Source organism: Coregonus clupeaformis, chromosome 19 (genome assembly GCF_020615455.1).
Source record: "Coregonus clupeaformis isolate EN_2021a chromosome 19, ASM2061545v1, whole genome shotgun sequence".
NCBI lineage: Eukaryota > Metazoa > Chordata > Actinopteri > Salmoniformes > Salmonidae > Coregonus > Coregonus clupeaformis.
The window spans coordinates 13247038-13264182 of record NC_059210.1 but is presented as its reverse complement, the minus strand read 5'-3'; the positions used below and the strand labels follow the sequence as shown (position 1 = coordinate 13264182).

The 17145-nt window shown below is 41.8% G+C and overlaps 1 protein-coding gene across 1 annotated transcript in view; it reads right to left on the bottom strand.

Moving 5' to 3' along the window:
• tmtc3 (transmembrane O-mannosyltransferase targeting cadherins 3) overlaps positions 1–17145 on the bottom strand; it is a 134494-nt gene that overhangs the window by 36307 nt on the left and 81042 nt on the right. The window contains exons 8-12 of the mRNA XM_041837034.1: positions 11248–11396; positions 10673–10793; positions 10441–10552; positions 6165–6268; positions 2970–3139 (exon numbers count right to left, since the gene is read on the bottom strand). Of these exons, the coding sequence (XP_041692968.1) occupies positions 2970–3139; positions 6165–6268; positions 10441–10552; positions 10673–10793; positions 11248–11396 (656 nt within the window). The remainder of the gene's footprint in view (positions 1–2969; positions 3140–6164; positions 6269–10440; positions 10553–10672; positions 10794–11247; positions 11397–17145) is intronic.

The following is a 17145-nucleotide window of genomic DNA, read 5'->3' as shown; positions in this document are numbered from 1 at the left end:
CTAATGTTTTGTACACTCAGTGTATGTCTGCTGCAGAGAGACAAGAGAGAGCATGAGAAAACAAGTTTTGATCAGTCAGGGAAATAAAAGTGTTGAAAACATGCAGGCTCATTATTTAAAAAGAAGATGAACAAGCTATAGGACGAAAAACCCAGGAGTTTTGACACAGGTACAGCCGACTAGTGCTAGCTAACACTACCAACAGTAAAAAAAAATCGATATCATATCTTACAAAAATATTATTGCGATACGCAACCATCAATGTTTTTCCCCCCATTCACTATCAGTAAAGGGCCTTACCTACTGATACAGCGCCTTCGTAAAGTACTCAGACCCCTTGACTTCTTCCACACTTACGTCACAGCCTTATTCTAAAATTGATTGAATAAAAAAAAATAAGCATGCTACACACAATATCCCATAATGACAAAGCGAAAACAGGTTTTACATTTTTTTTGCAAATGTATTAAAAATCAAAAACAGAAATGCCTTATTTACACACAGTTGAAGTCGGAAGTTTACACACACTTAGGTTGGAGTCATTAAAATGCGTTTTTCAGCCACTCCACACATTTCTTGTTAACAAACTATAGTTTTGGCAAGTCGGTTAGGACATCTACTTTGTGCATGACACAAGTAATTTTTCCAAGAATTGTTTACAGACAGATTATTTCACTTATAATTCACTGTATCACAATTCCAGTGGGACAGAAGTTTACATACACTAAGTTGACTGTGCCTTTAAACAGCTTGGAAAATTCCAAAAAATGATGTCATGGCTTTATAAGCTTCTGATAGGCTAATTGAAATAATTTGAGTCAATTGGAGGTGTACCTGTGGATGTATTTCAAGGCCTACCTTCAAACTCAGTGCCTCTTTGCAGAAAAAAATTTGTAGACCTCCACAAGTCTGGTTCAACCTTGGGAGCAATTTCCAAACGCCTGAAGGTCGTACTTTTTGGAGAAATGTCGTCTGGTCTGATGAAACAAAAATAGAACTGTTTGGCCATTATGACCATTGTCATGTTTGGAGGAAAAGGGGGACACTTGCAAGCCAAAGAACACCATCCCAACCGTGAAGCACGGGGGGTGGCAGCATCATGCTGTGGCGGTGCTTTGCTGCAGGAGGGACTGGTCCACTTCACAAAATAGATGGCATCATGAGAAAGGAAAATTATGTGGATATATTGAAGCAACATCTCAAGACATCAGTCTGGAAGTTAAAGCTTGGTCGCAAATGGGTCTTCCAAATGGACAATGACCCCAAGCATACTTCCAAAGTTGTGGCAAAATGGCTTAAGGACAACAAAGTCAAGGTATTGGAGTGGCCATCACAAAGCCATGACCTCAATCCTATAGAAAAGTTGTGGGCAGAACTGAAGAAGCGTGTGCGAGCAAGGAGGCCAATTTAAAGGCAATGCTACCAAATACTAATTGAGTGTATGTAAACTTCTGACCCACTGGGAATGTGATGAAATAAATAAAAGCTTAAATAAATCATTCTCTCTACTATTATTCTGACATTTCACATTCTTAGAATCAAGTGGTGATCCTAACTGACCAAAGACAGGGAATTTTTACTAGGATTAAATGTCAGGAATTGTGAAAAACTGAGTTTAAATGCATTTGGCTAAGGTGTATGTAAACCTCAAACATCAACTGTAAGTATTTAGACCCTTTGCTATGAGACTCGAAATTGAGCTCAGGTCCATCCTGTTTCCATTGATCATCCTTGAGATGTTTCTACAACTTGATTGGAGTCCACCTGTGGTAAATTCAATTGATTGGACATGATTTGGAAAGGCACACACCTGTCTATATAAGGTTCCACAGTTGACAGCGCATGTCAGAGCAAAAATCAAGCCATGAGTTCGAAGGAATTGTCAGAGATAGGATTGTGTCGAGGCACAGATCTGGGGAAGGGTACCAAAACCTTTCAGCAGAATTGAAGGTCCCCAAGAACACAGTGGCCTCCATCATTCTTAAATGGAAGAAGTTTGGAACCACCAAGACCCTTCCTAGAGCTGGCCGCCCGGCCAAACTGAGCAATCGGGGGAGAAGGGCCTTGGTTAGGGAGGTGACCAAGAACCCGATGGTCACTGACAGAGCTCCAGAGTTCCTCTGTGGAGATGGGAGAACCTTCCAGAAGGACAACCATCTCTGCAGCACTCCACCAATTAGGCCTTTATGGTAGAGTGGCCAGACGGAAGCCACTCCTCAGTAAAAGGCAAATGACAGCCCGCTTGGAGTTTGCCAAAAGGCACCTAAAGACTCTCAGACCATGAGAATCGAGATTCTTTAGTCTGATGAAACCAAGATTGAACTCTTTGGCCTGAATGCCAAGCGTCACGTCTGGAGGAAACCTGGCACCATCCCTACGGTGAAGCATGGTGGTGGCAGCATCTTGCTGTGGGGTTGTTTTTCAGCGGCATGGACTGGGAGACTAACGGAGCAAAGTACAGAGAAAACCTTAATGAAAACCTGCTCCAGAGCGCTCAGGACCTCAGACTGGGGCGAAGGTTCACCTTCCAACAGGACAACGACCCTAAGCACACAGCCAAGACAAGCAGTCTCTGAATGTCCTTAAGTGGCCCAGCCAGAGCCCGGAGAAACTCCCCAAATACAGGTGTGCCAAGCTTGTAGCGTCATACCCAAGAAGACTCGATGCTGTAATCGCTGCCAAATGTCCTTCAACAAAGTACTGAGTAAAGGGTCTGAATACTTATGTAAATGTGATTTTTTTAAAAATATAAATTAGCAAAAATGTCTTAAAAACCTGTTTTTGCTTTGTCATTATGGGTTATTGTGTGTAGATTGATGAGGGGAAAAAACTATGTAATCAATTTTAGAATAAGGCTGAATGTAACAAAATGTGGAAAAAGTCAAGGGTTCTGAATACTTTCCGAAGACACTGTATATAATGTTAGATAAGGGGCCTGCTGATATATGATGCTAGTAAAGGGGCCTTGCCTGCTGATATAGGCTTGTTTGAAGTCGGGCCTCATGCTGATGGCCTGTCTGTAGAGCTGGTCAGCCTCCTCCAGCCGTGAGTCGTTGGTACGGATCAGGTTGGCCAGGTTAATGTACACGTTCAGGTGGTTGGGCGCCACGCGGGTGGCGTACTTCTTCCCTGGAATGATCTGGAAGGGCATAATAATAATAGAAGAGTCCTGATCTCTAATGTGTTGATGATTGATTCATGATATTTATTACACATGGACGGTATTAGATCACACTATACAACACATTTGCAGTTGTTTTTGTTAGCTCTGATAGGTTATAGGTTAGGGGTACTGGACACTAGTTTTCTATTCCAGGTTAACTTTAACCACCAGAGAGCGCAGGGAATGTAGATCATGAGAGCAGTGTGCACAAACAAAGAGGGCTTTAAAAATATATATTTTTCAGGAGCCTACCAATGTTTCGGTATGTCCTTATTTTCTCAAGGAAAGCTAGGCAGAGAGAGAAATTACAAAGCAACCAACAGAAAAGACAACTCTCTGAGAAAACAAGTCACACCATCTTGGATGGCAAATAATGATTGAGCAGAACTAGAACATCAATATAATTATAATATAATTTCAAAGCCACTGGCAGCCTCTGATGTGGGCAATCTGCTTCTGTCATGGCCAACATTGTATCCCACATTACAGTGGGATTTTCTAGGAAGACAATTATGTCATAAGTCTATACTATCCCATTCAGACAAGACAGTTATACATTCCTACACTAGCCACACACAGCTAGAGGGGGAGAATATATATTTTGAGTTTTCTTCTACTGAAGAAAACCATCTATTGAATCAGAGTACACAGTTTCTCAAATAAATCATGAGAACATGACAGACTGAGGCAAGCAAGGGCTATGCTTTTCTATTCAATCAGTGTACATTTCCTCCATCTTCAGGATCACAGAGCCTTATCAAACACGTACTAAAGCACCGTATCGTTAGTTTCATTCCATGGGGTTGTCGGTTGTTGGATTCCCAGACATAAGCGGAAATCTGGATATAAATATGATCAACATAAGTGTACTGTATCGAAGCAATTATCATTGGGCCCCACGCGGAAATCCTGTTCAGGCTCGTCAGCATGGGGCCATGGATACATGATGGCCATAGCCGCCTGCGTGCTTTAGCTGAGAAATCTCTTCAAAAGATACAACAAGGCCTCGCCTGTACTGTTTTGTGACGCTAAAATTAAAGAAATCAACCCCGCTGCTGATTCACAAAATTGTAATTTGTTTAAAAGCTGAACCATCGCAAGGTTAGTTCAGATCAAATAAGCTTCGATAAATAGTTTTTCTTGCAATTTTTTTAACTTCTTTTTTTTACAAGTAGATTGGATCACCAAACTCATTTCATATTCATTTTTCATGAATGATAGAATAGTGGGAACTGGGCAGTTACAGAGAGTCCGACAGTAAAGAGGTACAGACAGAATGGCCGAGACAGGGCTTGAATCCCAGACCCCAGCGGGATGTGTAGTCTGGAGTTGGCAGCGTTACTGGCAGGCCAGCCTGAGGCACTGCCATTTCCTTATTTGACTTAATTCCTGAGATTAACAACTTTGAGGGATTGGGGTAGGAAATCAGGTGAGCTTCCCATTGACCTCTAACAACATAACCTCATCATAGCAGAGGCGACAGAGCAGCATTTCTTAGCATTAGACAGGTGAGCATGACCTAAGACTATTAAACTGACTATTAAAATGATCAATTAATGCCAAAGGTACCCTTTTACAAAGACAAGTCCTCAGGAGATCTTTTACATTTAACTGATGATCAACAATCTGTCAAGCGAAGAAGTGCCCCTTATCTCCCTCACTAATTATTTAACCAGGTAAGCCAGTTGAGAACAAGTTCTCATTTACAACTGCGACCTGGCCAAGATAAAGCAAAGCAGTGTGATAAAAACAACACAGAGTTACATATGGGGTAAATAACACATAGTCAAAAATACAACAGAAAATATATATACAGTGTGTGCAAATGTAGGAAGTTATGGAGGTAAGGCAATAAATAGGCCATAGTGCAAAATAATTACAATTTAGTATTAACACTGGAATGATAAATGTGCAAGAGATGATGTGCAAATAGAGATACTGGGGTGCAAATGAGCAAAATAAATAACAATATGGGGATAAGGTAGTTGGGTGGGCTAATTTCAGATGGGCTGTGTACAGGTGCAGTGATCGTTAAGGTGCTCTGACAACTGATGCTTAAAGTTAGTGAGGGAGATAAGAGTCTCCAGCTTCAGAGATTTTTGCAGTTCGTTCCAGTCACTGGCAGCAGAGAACTGGAAGGAATGGCGGCCAAAGGAGGTGTTGGCTTTGGGGATGACCAGTGAGATATACCTGCTGGAGCGCAGACTACGGGTGGGTACTGCTATGGTGACCAATGAGCTAAGATAAGGCGGGGATTTGCCTAGCAGTGATTTATAGATGACCTGGAGCCAGTGGGTTTGGCGACAAATATGTAGTGAGGACCAGCCAACAAGAGCGTACAGGTCACAGTGGTGGGTAGTATATGGGGCTTTGGTGACAAAACGGACTACATCCAATTTGCTGAGTAGAGTGTTGGAGGCTATTTTGTAAATGACATCGCCGAAGTCAAGGATCGGTAGGATAGTCAGTTTAACGAGGGCATGTTTGGCAGCATGAGTGAAGGAGGCTTTGTTGCGAAATGACTTGCACTGCTTAGCATTAGACAGCTAAACATAATTTAATGACTATTAAAGTGACCAATTCATGCCAAAGGTATGCTTTTCAAAAGGCAGGGGTCCTCAGGTGCTCCTTTAAGATTGTCCTGATGCTCAATGATCTATCAAGCATTGCCAGGACGGCATTGTAAATAAGAATTTGTTCATAACTGACTTGTCTGGATAAATAAAATAGTTAAATAAATCATATAAATACAGAAGGGTGAATGCAGCTGGCAACACATAGAAAACACAACTTAACCCGCAGAGGGATTTGGTCTAAAAGCCTGGCCCTGGCACAATGAACAACACTGTTCCTCCCACTCGCTGCTGTTACCTCCCAGCTACCGATTCCTCACGTAGTCATGTCCCTCAAAGGATGATGAAGGTGAAACAGTGGGAATAACAAACACGACTGATGTTTTCCCTCTTAAATACACCTGGGTGTGTGTGGCCTTGTCACATACCTGTGGCATGAGGGATTTGGCAACCAGGTAGGCGTCCTCAGCCTCCTTGGACTTGTTCAGGTTCTTGTAGGTCCTTCCCACATTCATATGGGCTCCGATGTCATCTGCAGGGACATGCCACAGGAGAAGGCACATGGGTTAGCTATGACAATTTGGCAGGGATCTCCAGCCTGCGTGGGTGTTAGAGATTAGTAGCACATGCCCAGGCAGTCAGATGGTGGCTTGGCTGGACACTGGCAGTACATCTGATCTGATCTGAAGGAGTTTAGAGGAACATTGTGTATGCCAATTGGCACCCTATTTTCAACATAGTGCACTACTTTTGGGACACAACCATTCAATAGGACCACACACACAACACAGCTCTACTGTGGCGGCGGGTGGCTGTGGGGTTTAGGTTTTAACGAGCAGAGCAGCTTATGAGGCATTGACGTGGTTAAGATTGCCAAAGCCACGGGGATGTCACAGGATAATTAATTAGTTCAAAATCGGCAGTTGGCTAGTGAGAAATGGCTTGTAAAGGCATATTTTAGAGATGTACTTAGATCTAGTATTTGCATACTATACAGTCCTGTATCCACAGTGCTGTGAAAAAGTATTTGCCCCCTTTCTAATTTTCTCTACTTTTGCATATTTTTGATACTGAATGTTATCAGATCTTCAACCAAAACCTAATATTAGATAAAGGTTCGATCCCAGGCCGTGACCGGGAGACCCATGAGGCGACGCACAATTGGCCCAGCGTCGTCCGGGTTAGGGGAGGGTTTGGCTGGCCGGGATGTCCTTGTTCCATCGCGCTCTAGCGACTCCTGTGGCGGGCCGGGCGCATGCACGCTGACACGGTCGCCAATTAAGCGAGCAGTGTGTCAAAAAGCAGTGCAGCTTGGCAGGGTTATGTTTCAGAAGACGCATGGCTCTCGACATTCGCCTCTCCCGAGTCCGTACAGGAGTTGCAGCGATAGGACAAGACTGTAACTACCAATTGGATATCACGAAATTGGGTTTTGGAATGGTCTAGTCAAAGTCCAGACCTAATGCCAATTGAGATGTTGTGGCAGGATTTGAAACTAGCAGTTCATGCTTGAAAACCCACAAATGTCGCTGAGTTAAAGCAGTTCTGCATGCAAGAGTGGGCCAAAATTCCTCCCCAGCGATGTGAGAGACTGATTAACAACTACAGGAAGCATTTGGTTGCAGTCGTTGCAGCTAAAAGTGGTACAACCAGTTATTGAGTGTAAGGGGGCAATTACTTTTTCACACAGGGGAATTGGGTGTTGCATAACTTTGTTAATTAAATAAATAAAATAAGTAGTTTCAGTTATTTGTAAACTGAGGTTCCCTTTCTCTAATATTAGGTTTTGGTTGAAGATCTGATAACATTCAGTACAAAAATATTCAAAAATAGAGAAAATCAGAAAGGGGGCAAATACTTTTTCACAGCACTGTACAAGAGAAGTGTATATCGAAAGTGTGAAACACTTAATGGTTACCTTTCAACATCATGTTTCATTCTATGGAATCTAATAACGTAATTGTGTAGGCGTGTAACCTTGGAGTGGATGGTGACAGGCTTCAAGTTTAAATGACTTTTGCGTTCCTTGTCCAAAAATAATAAATAAAAAAAACAGCTTCCTTGTAACAAAGCCAAAACAATTGCCTTCTGGGAACCAGCAGGCTGGAGTGAAGTGTTCAACATCACAGTTATGACAACAGACTGATGCTGAAAGATTAGCTAAGCAGGAAATCCTGAGCGGGTTAATGTGCTTACAGAGTTAACCTTTGGAAAACACTATTGGGTGGTGAAACTTCGTAAATATTGAAATCTCAACCAAGTATGACTGCTCAATGACACGACCAGTATGTACACGCCATGTTGGTAGAGAAGGCTTACCTGCCAGTTTACATAGGCCAATACATTGAGTAAGCATAGATTAGCCTCCCAGTATATTAATTTGTTTCATCTGCCTGCATAGTCACAAAAGTGAAGTTCTATGAGGACAGCCATGTCATAAAGTCTTAGTTCTACAAAAGTCAACCATGTCATATGCTAACTTGTATGACAAATCAGCCCTGTCACCCTGTCACTCCTTGTTTCTAGGAAACCATAAACAAAATTAATCATGTGACCAAATATTTAGGAAGAGGTCATCATTTCAGGGAGTCTGTGACGGAAGAAACCACATGGAAAAAGTGTTAAGCACGTTAGATCCAAAAAACAGAGTCAAATGAATGTATTGTATTATAGGTTTCATGATGCTTGTATCTAAACCGAAGTAGATTGTTATATACATTTACATTTGAGTAATTTAGCAGATGCTCATCAGCTGGGTCTTTCTAAGCTACAATATGAGGTCCTAAACCTAACATGAAAGTGCATCCTTCTAGCTGTGTGGGATAATATAGTCAAAATGTTTGCCTCTGGGTAAGTTGAGCCAATGGCCATGGGGTAAGTTGAGCCAATGGCCATGGGGTAAGTTGAGCCAATGGCAAACATACCCCATACAAATGATTACATTTAGTCTGTTCTATGCAATATGTCATGCATATGAACTCAAGATAGTGCATTTGTATTGTTACAGAGCAGACATCATCATGCCCCGTGTATACAAACGTAAAACAAGAAGGGGTCTAGCCCCCTTTGAGGTTCTTGAGAGAGCAGCCAAGGAAGTGAGACAAGGGAAGAAGTCCATTGGAGCAGCAGCAAGGGATGAAAAAACAAGACTGAATGACACTGAAGAGGTACATTGACAACAACAAAAAACGAACATGTGAAAGAGAGGCTGTGATAGAGTAGCAGAGGCACACAAGGTCTTATCTGATGACATGGAGTCTGAGCTTGCTAAATATATCAAGAATCTCACAGACCAGCTCAATTGGTAGAGCATGGCGCTTGTAACGCCAGGGTAGTGGGTTCGATCCCCGGGACCACCCATATGTAAAAAATGTATGCGCACATGACTGTAAGTCGCTAACTCCCGAGTGGCGCAGTGGTCTAAGGCACTGCATCGCAGTGCTAGCTGTGCCACTAGAGATCCTGGTTCGAGTCCAGGCTCTGTCGCAGCCAGCCGCGACCGGTAGACCCATGGGCGGCGCACAATTGGTCCAGCGTCGTCCAAGGTAGGGGAGGGTTTGGCCGGCAGGGATGTGAGTTCGTTTCCCACGGGGGGCCAGTATAAAAAATTAATAAATAAATAAATAAATAAATAAAATAAAACATGTATGCATTCACTAACTGTAAGTCGCTCTGGATAAGAGCGTCTGCTAAATGACTAAAATGTAAATGGTCTTAGTAGCCAAATGCAGAGAACTTCCCATGGGGGGCCAGTATAAAAAAAATAAAAAAATAAAAAAATAATAATGTATGCACTCACTAACTGTAAGTCGCTCTGGATAAGAGCGTCTGCTAACATGACTAAAATGTAAAATGTAAATGTAAACTTGCCTACGAATTGGCACATGGAAACAACATCCCTGTCCCAGACAGCTGGTCAAGAAATGGAAGGGTAAGTGATGTTGAACAGAGAGATCTACAGTATATCTGAATGTAGGCATACATTTAAGATAGACAATATACCACACCCCCATTCCATGAATTAAACTTTGACCTATCAGCACCATCACCCACTGTAACAGTACACCATCACCCACTTACCCCAAGGCATCTCAACTTACCCTGTCCCTATGCTCAGCTTAACCCATACCAGGGGTAAATTGTGCCAAGAGACCACTTTTGTTGGAAAAGCTATTGTTATGTCAACATGAACATGAATTCTGTTATTTGCAGGGATACACAACATCCTGAAATATATGTAGATATCTTTATTAGAAATAATAATATATTTCCCCTTGATGAAGTGATTCTGAATGTAAAAAATGGCTCATGTCCAAGGCAACATCTTAAAGAAATGCAACTCCTCTTTTTTTCTCCAACATAAAAATGTACTATCTGTAGCTGTAGAAGAGATTAGCAAGGCTTTGCGTGATTCAATTGAAAACTGACTATGTTGAAAACTGAGCTCAGACAATAAGTGCCTTTTCACACAATACAAGTACTTTAAATTACAATACAAGTACTTTACATTAGAATACAAGTACTTTAAATTACAATACAAGTACTTTAAATTACAATACAAGTACTTTAACTCAATGTTTTCCACCATAACACCGTTGAGCAGACTCAATTACATTATATTGATCAAAATCTTGATATCTTGTCATCGTCTCATCTTCAACCATAGCTTTGAAGCCCACCAGTCAATAATGGGAGATGTCTTACCTGGTTGGACCCGGGTGGCCTGAAGGAAATATCTCAGAGCTTTTTCATAATCGTTTTGATTTTCCAGAGCATGACCAACATTATTCCATAGCTTGGCGTTGTTCTTGTTGACCTGAGGGGAGACAAGGCAATCAACAGAAGAAGAAAACTATGAGGAAGAACAAACGAGGAGAACAATCTTGGAGAGTTTATTGTAAGTTAGGCCAAAAATGAGGAGATCTGGACAACATACTTTCAGGGCTGAGGTAAACAGTGTATATTCAGATTCCCAGTCCCAGTTTCTGTTGAAGGTCTTGACTGCGTGTGTGGCGAGGAGCACTCCAATCATCAGCCAGGAGATCTTCCTCAAGTGTCTGGTCAATAGAGGGAGAAAGCGATTAGAAAAATTGTGATTCTGTTAAAATACTGTAAAAGACAATAGAAAGCACAAATAATACCCCCACTCAAATGTATAATGGTGTCTATTGGTTCAATTTGGTTTTGAATTGTGGCTACAGAGACACTGAGGGCTGGTTTCCTGGACACAGATTAAGCCTAGTCTTGGACCATTGAAAGTGCTTCTTAGACCAAGACTAGGTTTATTATCTGTGTCCGGTAAACCATCCCTGAGATCGGTCCATTTTGAAAGCGCTTATTTTATGCTTGGGAGACGTTTATTACCCCATTACACTCCATGCGAGTTTGTGTTGGAAGGAAACTACTCTCTCCAAATGGTCCCAGATCTGTTTTGTTGTCTTGCCAACTCCTTTGGTCATTGTTGGAAAGACCGCACAAACAGATCTGGGACCAGGCTACTGTAATACTCACCTCTTATGGGAGACAATCCTGAAGCCGTGTGCCACGAGGACACAGAATCCCATACTGGGCACATAGAGCACCCTCTCTGCCACCACAAAGCCCACGGGGAAGAAGAGGTTGGAGGCCGGGATGAAGGGAAGCACGATCAAAGACAGGGCCTGGAGGAGGAGGAAGAGGAGGAGGAATACAGCTTGAATGAGCATACTTAAACACTTACTGTTGTACTATAAGATGCTCTTCTTAGGAGTGCACTGGCACTGAGCAATGGGTTAACATAGATTTCAGCTGTTTGGAAACTCAGTATATACACACAGAGTACACACACTATATCGGTTTAAGACTTTCCCTTCCATGTTAGCATATCCACATGATAAATATGGCAAGATAGTTTGCCCAACTATAATTTATAGTTAATTATAAGTGACCAATTCAGGTTGATGGGAGGACACCAGGATAAGCAAGTTAGAGGAGTTACTTATCACTTCGCACACCATATCAGTAGAGCCCTCTACATGATAGATTAAGCAAGGTAGAATTTTCCCGGAATGCATGTCACTCAATTCCTTACCTCCTATCTGTTGCAATTACAGAGCGATTTTTGGAGGAAACCCAGGAGACGTTTTAAAGCTTTTTACTGGTTGTGAACTAGGGAGGCAAACGAGGGTACAAAAAAAACTTGGCAGGGAATGCAATGCATGTTATGTTACTTTTATTGTCTCACACACAAAAAAGGAAGAAGAAATGCTAATCCAGACATAACAGAAGCATAGCAATAGCATAGTAGGTAGGATTTACTACAGAGGCCTAGGTCTGAGCCTCGAGGTAGCAGAGGAGGTGGTGTGCAGTATGGAATTCAATGACTGTCGTATTGAGTTCAGCAGTTTAAACTGAGATTGTGTGACTGTTAAATTCAGCAGTGTGCTGTGGTAAATTCTTAGTTAACCAGGGTTGTCAAACATAACGTCCGTAGGCAGTTTACCTGCCTGCAATATGATTTAAAGTGGCCCCCATTTGACACCTCAAAAACTAGGCTGTCAGAGTATTCAAAAATAATATTTGATGTTGGAGATGTACAAAAGGCCAAACGCAGTTCACAATGAAGCAATTGCTTCAGTGGATTCAGAACTTGTCATGGAGCTTTGAATTATGAGTTTGTAGAGGATTAGGCCTATATCAGGATATAACTGTAATGTAAACTGTAAAATAACAAATGTTCCATTGTGGTACAGTTTCAGACACAACCTAACAAGGCTGAGCCAAAACCACGCCCTTCATTTACCGTTAAAGGTCAATTGCACCACTTTACAACCGGTTATTATGCACTTCTGTAAGATTTGATACACATTTTGATGTTTTATCGTTTTGATGTAAGCCTATTGCAGAGGTGGGTGATTTCTTTGCCCCCCCAAAAGTTTTTCATTGAAAAAATATAAAATGTAATTCAAGGTATAAAATGATTGTTTTCAAATACAATCTCTTTTTAGACTTAATTGTGGTCAATTTGCAGTGTACAAATTATTATAATTATGCTCCGGCCACCTGATCATCTGCTCCAACAAAAATCATCCCGCGGCTGAATAAAGTATGACGTTTTCAAGTAATTCACAACAAATTCTTCAAGTTCTCCATGCTCCCCTCCGGCAGGCGGTACCGGTTCAACAAGGCTCAGACAAATAGACTTCTAAGCAGCTTCTATCCCCTGGCCATAAGGCTGTTAAATGGCTAACAACTACTGCTCTCCCTCTCCCACAGACTATCCACACTGACTCTATGCCCATCCACAGGTCCCTAGCCACTCAAACACAACCTACACTGCTGCTAAAATGATTATTGATTAGATGTATTACTCCATTACGCTGCTGTCCATTAATTATTGATTGCCATTAACATTAGTATTTATCCTGCTACTGGTCACTTTTACTCCTGTTTACATCTAATTGATATATTACCATGAGTATTTATATATTCCTACTACCAGTCACTTTGTATGTATAAACCCACCTCAACCACTCCAATACCCCTGCACATTGAATAAGGTACTGCCATTGACCTGTATATACTTGAATTCTCGTGTTTCTTTAACTCTCATGGTAGTTATTGTGTGGTTTTTATTCATACTTTTACTACTGTTATTATCACTGCATTGTTAGGAAAGAGCTCTCAAGGTAAGAATTTCGCTGTACTGTTGTACAGCTGTTGTATCCTGTGCACATGGGGAAAAAACTTTGTAACTTGAAAAATAGTCTATTTGGAAAGGGCGCAATGGCTGCTGGAGCTGCAACTTTGACAGTGATGGTGGGAGAGGTTTTGCCTAATGGAATTATGGGAGCCTTGAATGACAGAGAAATATTTAGGTCTGTGTTGTGACACTAGTTAAAAAATGTGTCTCTATTGTGTCTGTCTACCAAAACATTGAATTGCCATACATCACCCATACCATCAGAACAGGGTTTCCGTTAGCCGTTAAGAGTCGGCTAAATAAAATTGGCACCGGCCAATTGTCCAGGAGTTGAAGAAAAAATCCCATGGCAAAATAATGCTTTGTAACCTATTCATTGATGGAAATACCAGTCGATGGAAATTCATTTGAGTGGCGCAGTGGTCTAAGGCACTGCATCGCAGTGCTAGCTGTGCCACTAGAGATTCTGGTTTTAATCCAGGCTCTGTCGTAGCCGGCCGCGACCGGGAGACCCATGGGGCGGCGCACAATTGGCCCAGCGTCGTCCAGGGTAGGGGAGGGAATGGCCGGCAGGGATGTAGCTCAGTTGGTAGAGCATGGCGTTTGCAACGCCAGGGTTGTGGGTTCGATTCCCACGGGGGGCCAGTATGAAAAAAAAAATAATAATGTATGCACTCACTAACTGTAAGTCGCTCTGGATAAGAGCGTCTGCTAAATGACTAAAATGTAAAATGTAAATATAGTCATGCTTATCAGTCTATAGGTTAATTTGCATAATTTGGTGAAATTAAATTGGCGCATGTGTAGGCTACAGTATATTCTTTATATATCTAATCACACGCGTACAGCATACAGATACAGAGCCTTTGAGCAGAAAATCTGTCAGACAGCGCGAGAGCTGCTGCTACAGCATCTCAAATGGCAACGGAAGGCACACTTCATCAGCACGTCACACACCACTGAGTCTGGAGGCAGTCGACTATGTATTTTGAAAAATATATAGTTAATTGTTTAAAACCTGAACGTTCCAATACATATTATGAGGCATGTCTTACCTCCTCTCTTTCTAAATCTCTAAAGGATATTTTGTCACATTAACCGCTGGCATGGGCAGTGCCCTTTTGATAAAGGTGTTTTCCCGCTAATTGTATTATGGAACATCATTTCTGCGGTTATAATGTGAAGAAATAACAGTTTATCAACATTTAAGCTAAACATTCTGATCTGTTGCATCAGACTCATTGCTTTTTAACATAGATTATATATGTGACTCGTTTCAGGAAACTAGGCGTATGTCGCACGTCACTACTTCACAGGAGAGGCATTTGAATGTAAACATTTATTTTTTATAAAAATGCGTTTTTTGGCAGAAATGCCTTCTGGAACATGTGAACTTTCATGTGCCTTAATAACAAACTTGTATTCCATCCATAAATACGAATAAAATTGTTAAAATTACGAGCATAGTTGGTTTAGCCACAGAAAAAGACAGGAACCTTCCCACTAGCCATGATTAGCTGAGATAATGGATGGGCTGGACATGCTGGGAGATGAGTTTGGATTGGTCTGCCATGTAACACGCTTCTGTCTATAACATGAGCTGTTCAGTATGTGTTGACAGTCCTTTCTACCTCGCCGTTTTTGAAAGATATAACGTTAGCCATCAATAACTACAAAAGTTTTGCTATTTTTCTCAACAACATTGATGCCCTGAATGTAGCAAGCGCTAGACAGATCAGTTGGAAAAAGTGATGGGCTACTTTCTGTACATGCCAAGGTCAGTGTGAACCGGAGTGACTTGACAACGCTGGCCAAACAAGATGTAGCTACAAACAAAACCGAGTTAAATTGATCCAGTCCTCCGTGAAGCGTTCATCCATGTATACGGTAAGAGTCTAGCTACATTTTCACATATAAGTTAATCATTTCTTAAGTCATTTTTATTGCAAGTTAAAAAGCGTACTGTTAGTTAGCTAGCAAACATTAGCTTGCTGGCTCGCTAACATTGAACCTAGTTTGTTAGCTTTAGCTACCTGCAGATTCATACTTGTGATAAGGTGGTGTTGAAGGAGTCAGGCGCAGGATGGTAAATCACAGAAACAGGCTTTAATCCGAAAAATACAGGTTTACGCAGAAATGCGTCAAACAGGTGCACTGGAAAATACAAGGCACACGGGAAAAATACTCCCGTCGATACCAAATACAAGAGCTCCACCGAGCTACTAACCTCCACAACAAACAATCACCCACAAGGACAAGGGGGCAGAGGGAACACTTATACATGTACTAATTAGGGGAATAGAACCAGGTGTGTGTGATTGACAAGACAATTGATATGATGTTTGTGGCGGCAGTGGTTAGTACTCTGGCGACGACGAACGCCGAAGCCTACCCGAACAAGGAGGGGAGGCAGCCTCGGCGGAAGTCGTGACAATACTACAGCTATGACAATGTTTGTATTGGTAGTAGTATGAGTTGGGATTATGCCGGTTCATTGTTTAGCTAGCTAGCTACATGTCTAAACAAAAGACTCCACTTCGGCCGGATTATTACATGACCCATCAAATTAGCCAGGTGTATCTGGGGGTGATTACGGCCATCTATTGTATTTCATGAATCCACTTAGCTAGATATGGCTGTGGGTGGTTATAGCATTTCCTTCACATGACCCATCAATTTAGACAAGTGTGTCGGGTAAATGTAATCTAATAATGATAAAATATTATATATGGACACTTTCTGTTTTTGATATTGTTACTATGCAAGTAACCACTTCACTGTACCGTTTACAACTTCTGTATCCTGTGCATGTGACAAATAAACATAGATTTTATTTGATATAGCATGTTTACACCACATGGCCTCATATGTGAATCCTTAAAGAGATGGGTGGGGCTAAGGCTTAAGAGTGTGTGAACAATGCTGAATGGGTGTAGACAAAGAATAACTATCCAGTACATTCAAGGGCCATTTTCTCAAAAGTGGGGTTACAAGTTTATCAACTTTCAAAGCAGAATTACTTTCCCATTGTTCCTCAACTACAGTGTATGATATAGAATTGTCTAGCTCTTAGTCTCTACTTTTATCCAATGTAAAAAAAAAAAAAAACATTTCAAATGTTGCTACATAAGACTGAATCGAGGCGGTCGGTCACATATACAAAAGACACCCCTTCAAGTTAGTGGATTCAGCTATATCAGCCACACCGGTTGCAGACTGGTGTATAAAATCGAGCACACAGCCATGCAATCTCCATAGTCAAACATTGGCAGTAGAATGGCTTTACTGAAGAGCTCAATGACTTTCAATGTGGCACTGGATGCCAACTTTCCAAGTCAGTTGGTCAAATTTCTGCCCTGCTAGAGATGCCCCGGTCAACTGTAAGTGCTGTTATTGTGAAGTTGAAACATCTAGAAGCAACAACGGCTCAGCCACAAAGTGGTAGGCCACACAAGCTCACAGAACGGGACCGCTGAAGACTGTAAAAATCGTCTGTCCTCGGTTTAACACTCACTACCGAGTTCCAAACTGCCTCTGGAAGCAACGTGAGCACAATAACTGTTAGTTGGGAGCTTCATGAAATGGGTTTCCACGGCCGAGCAGCCACACACAAGCCTAAGATCACCACGCGCAATGCCAAGCGACAGCTGGAGTGGTGTAAAGCTCACCGACATTGGACTCTGGAGTGATGAATCACACTTCACCATCTGGCAGTCCGACGGACAAAT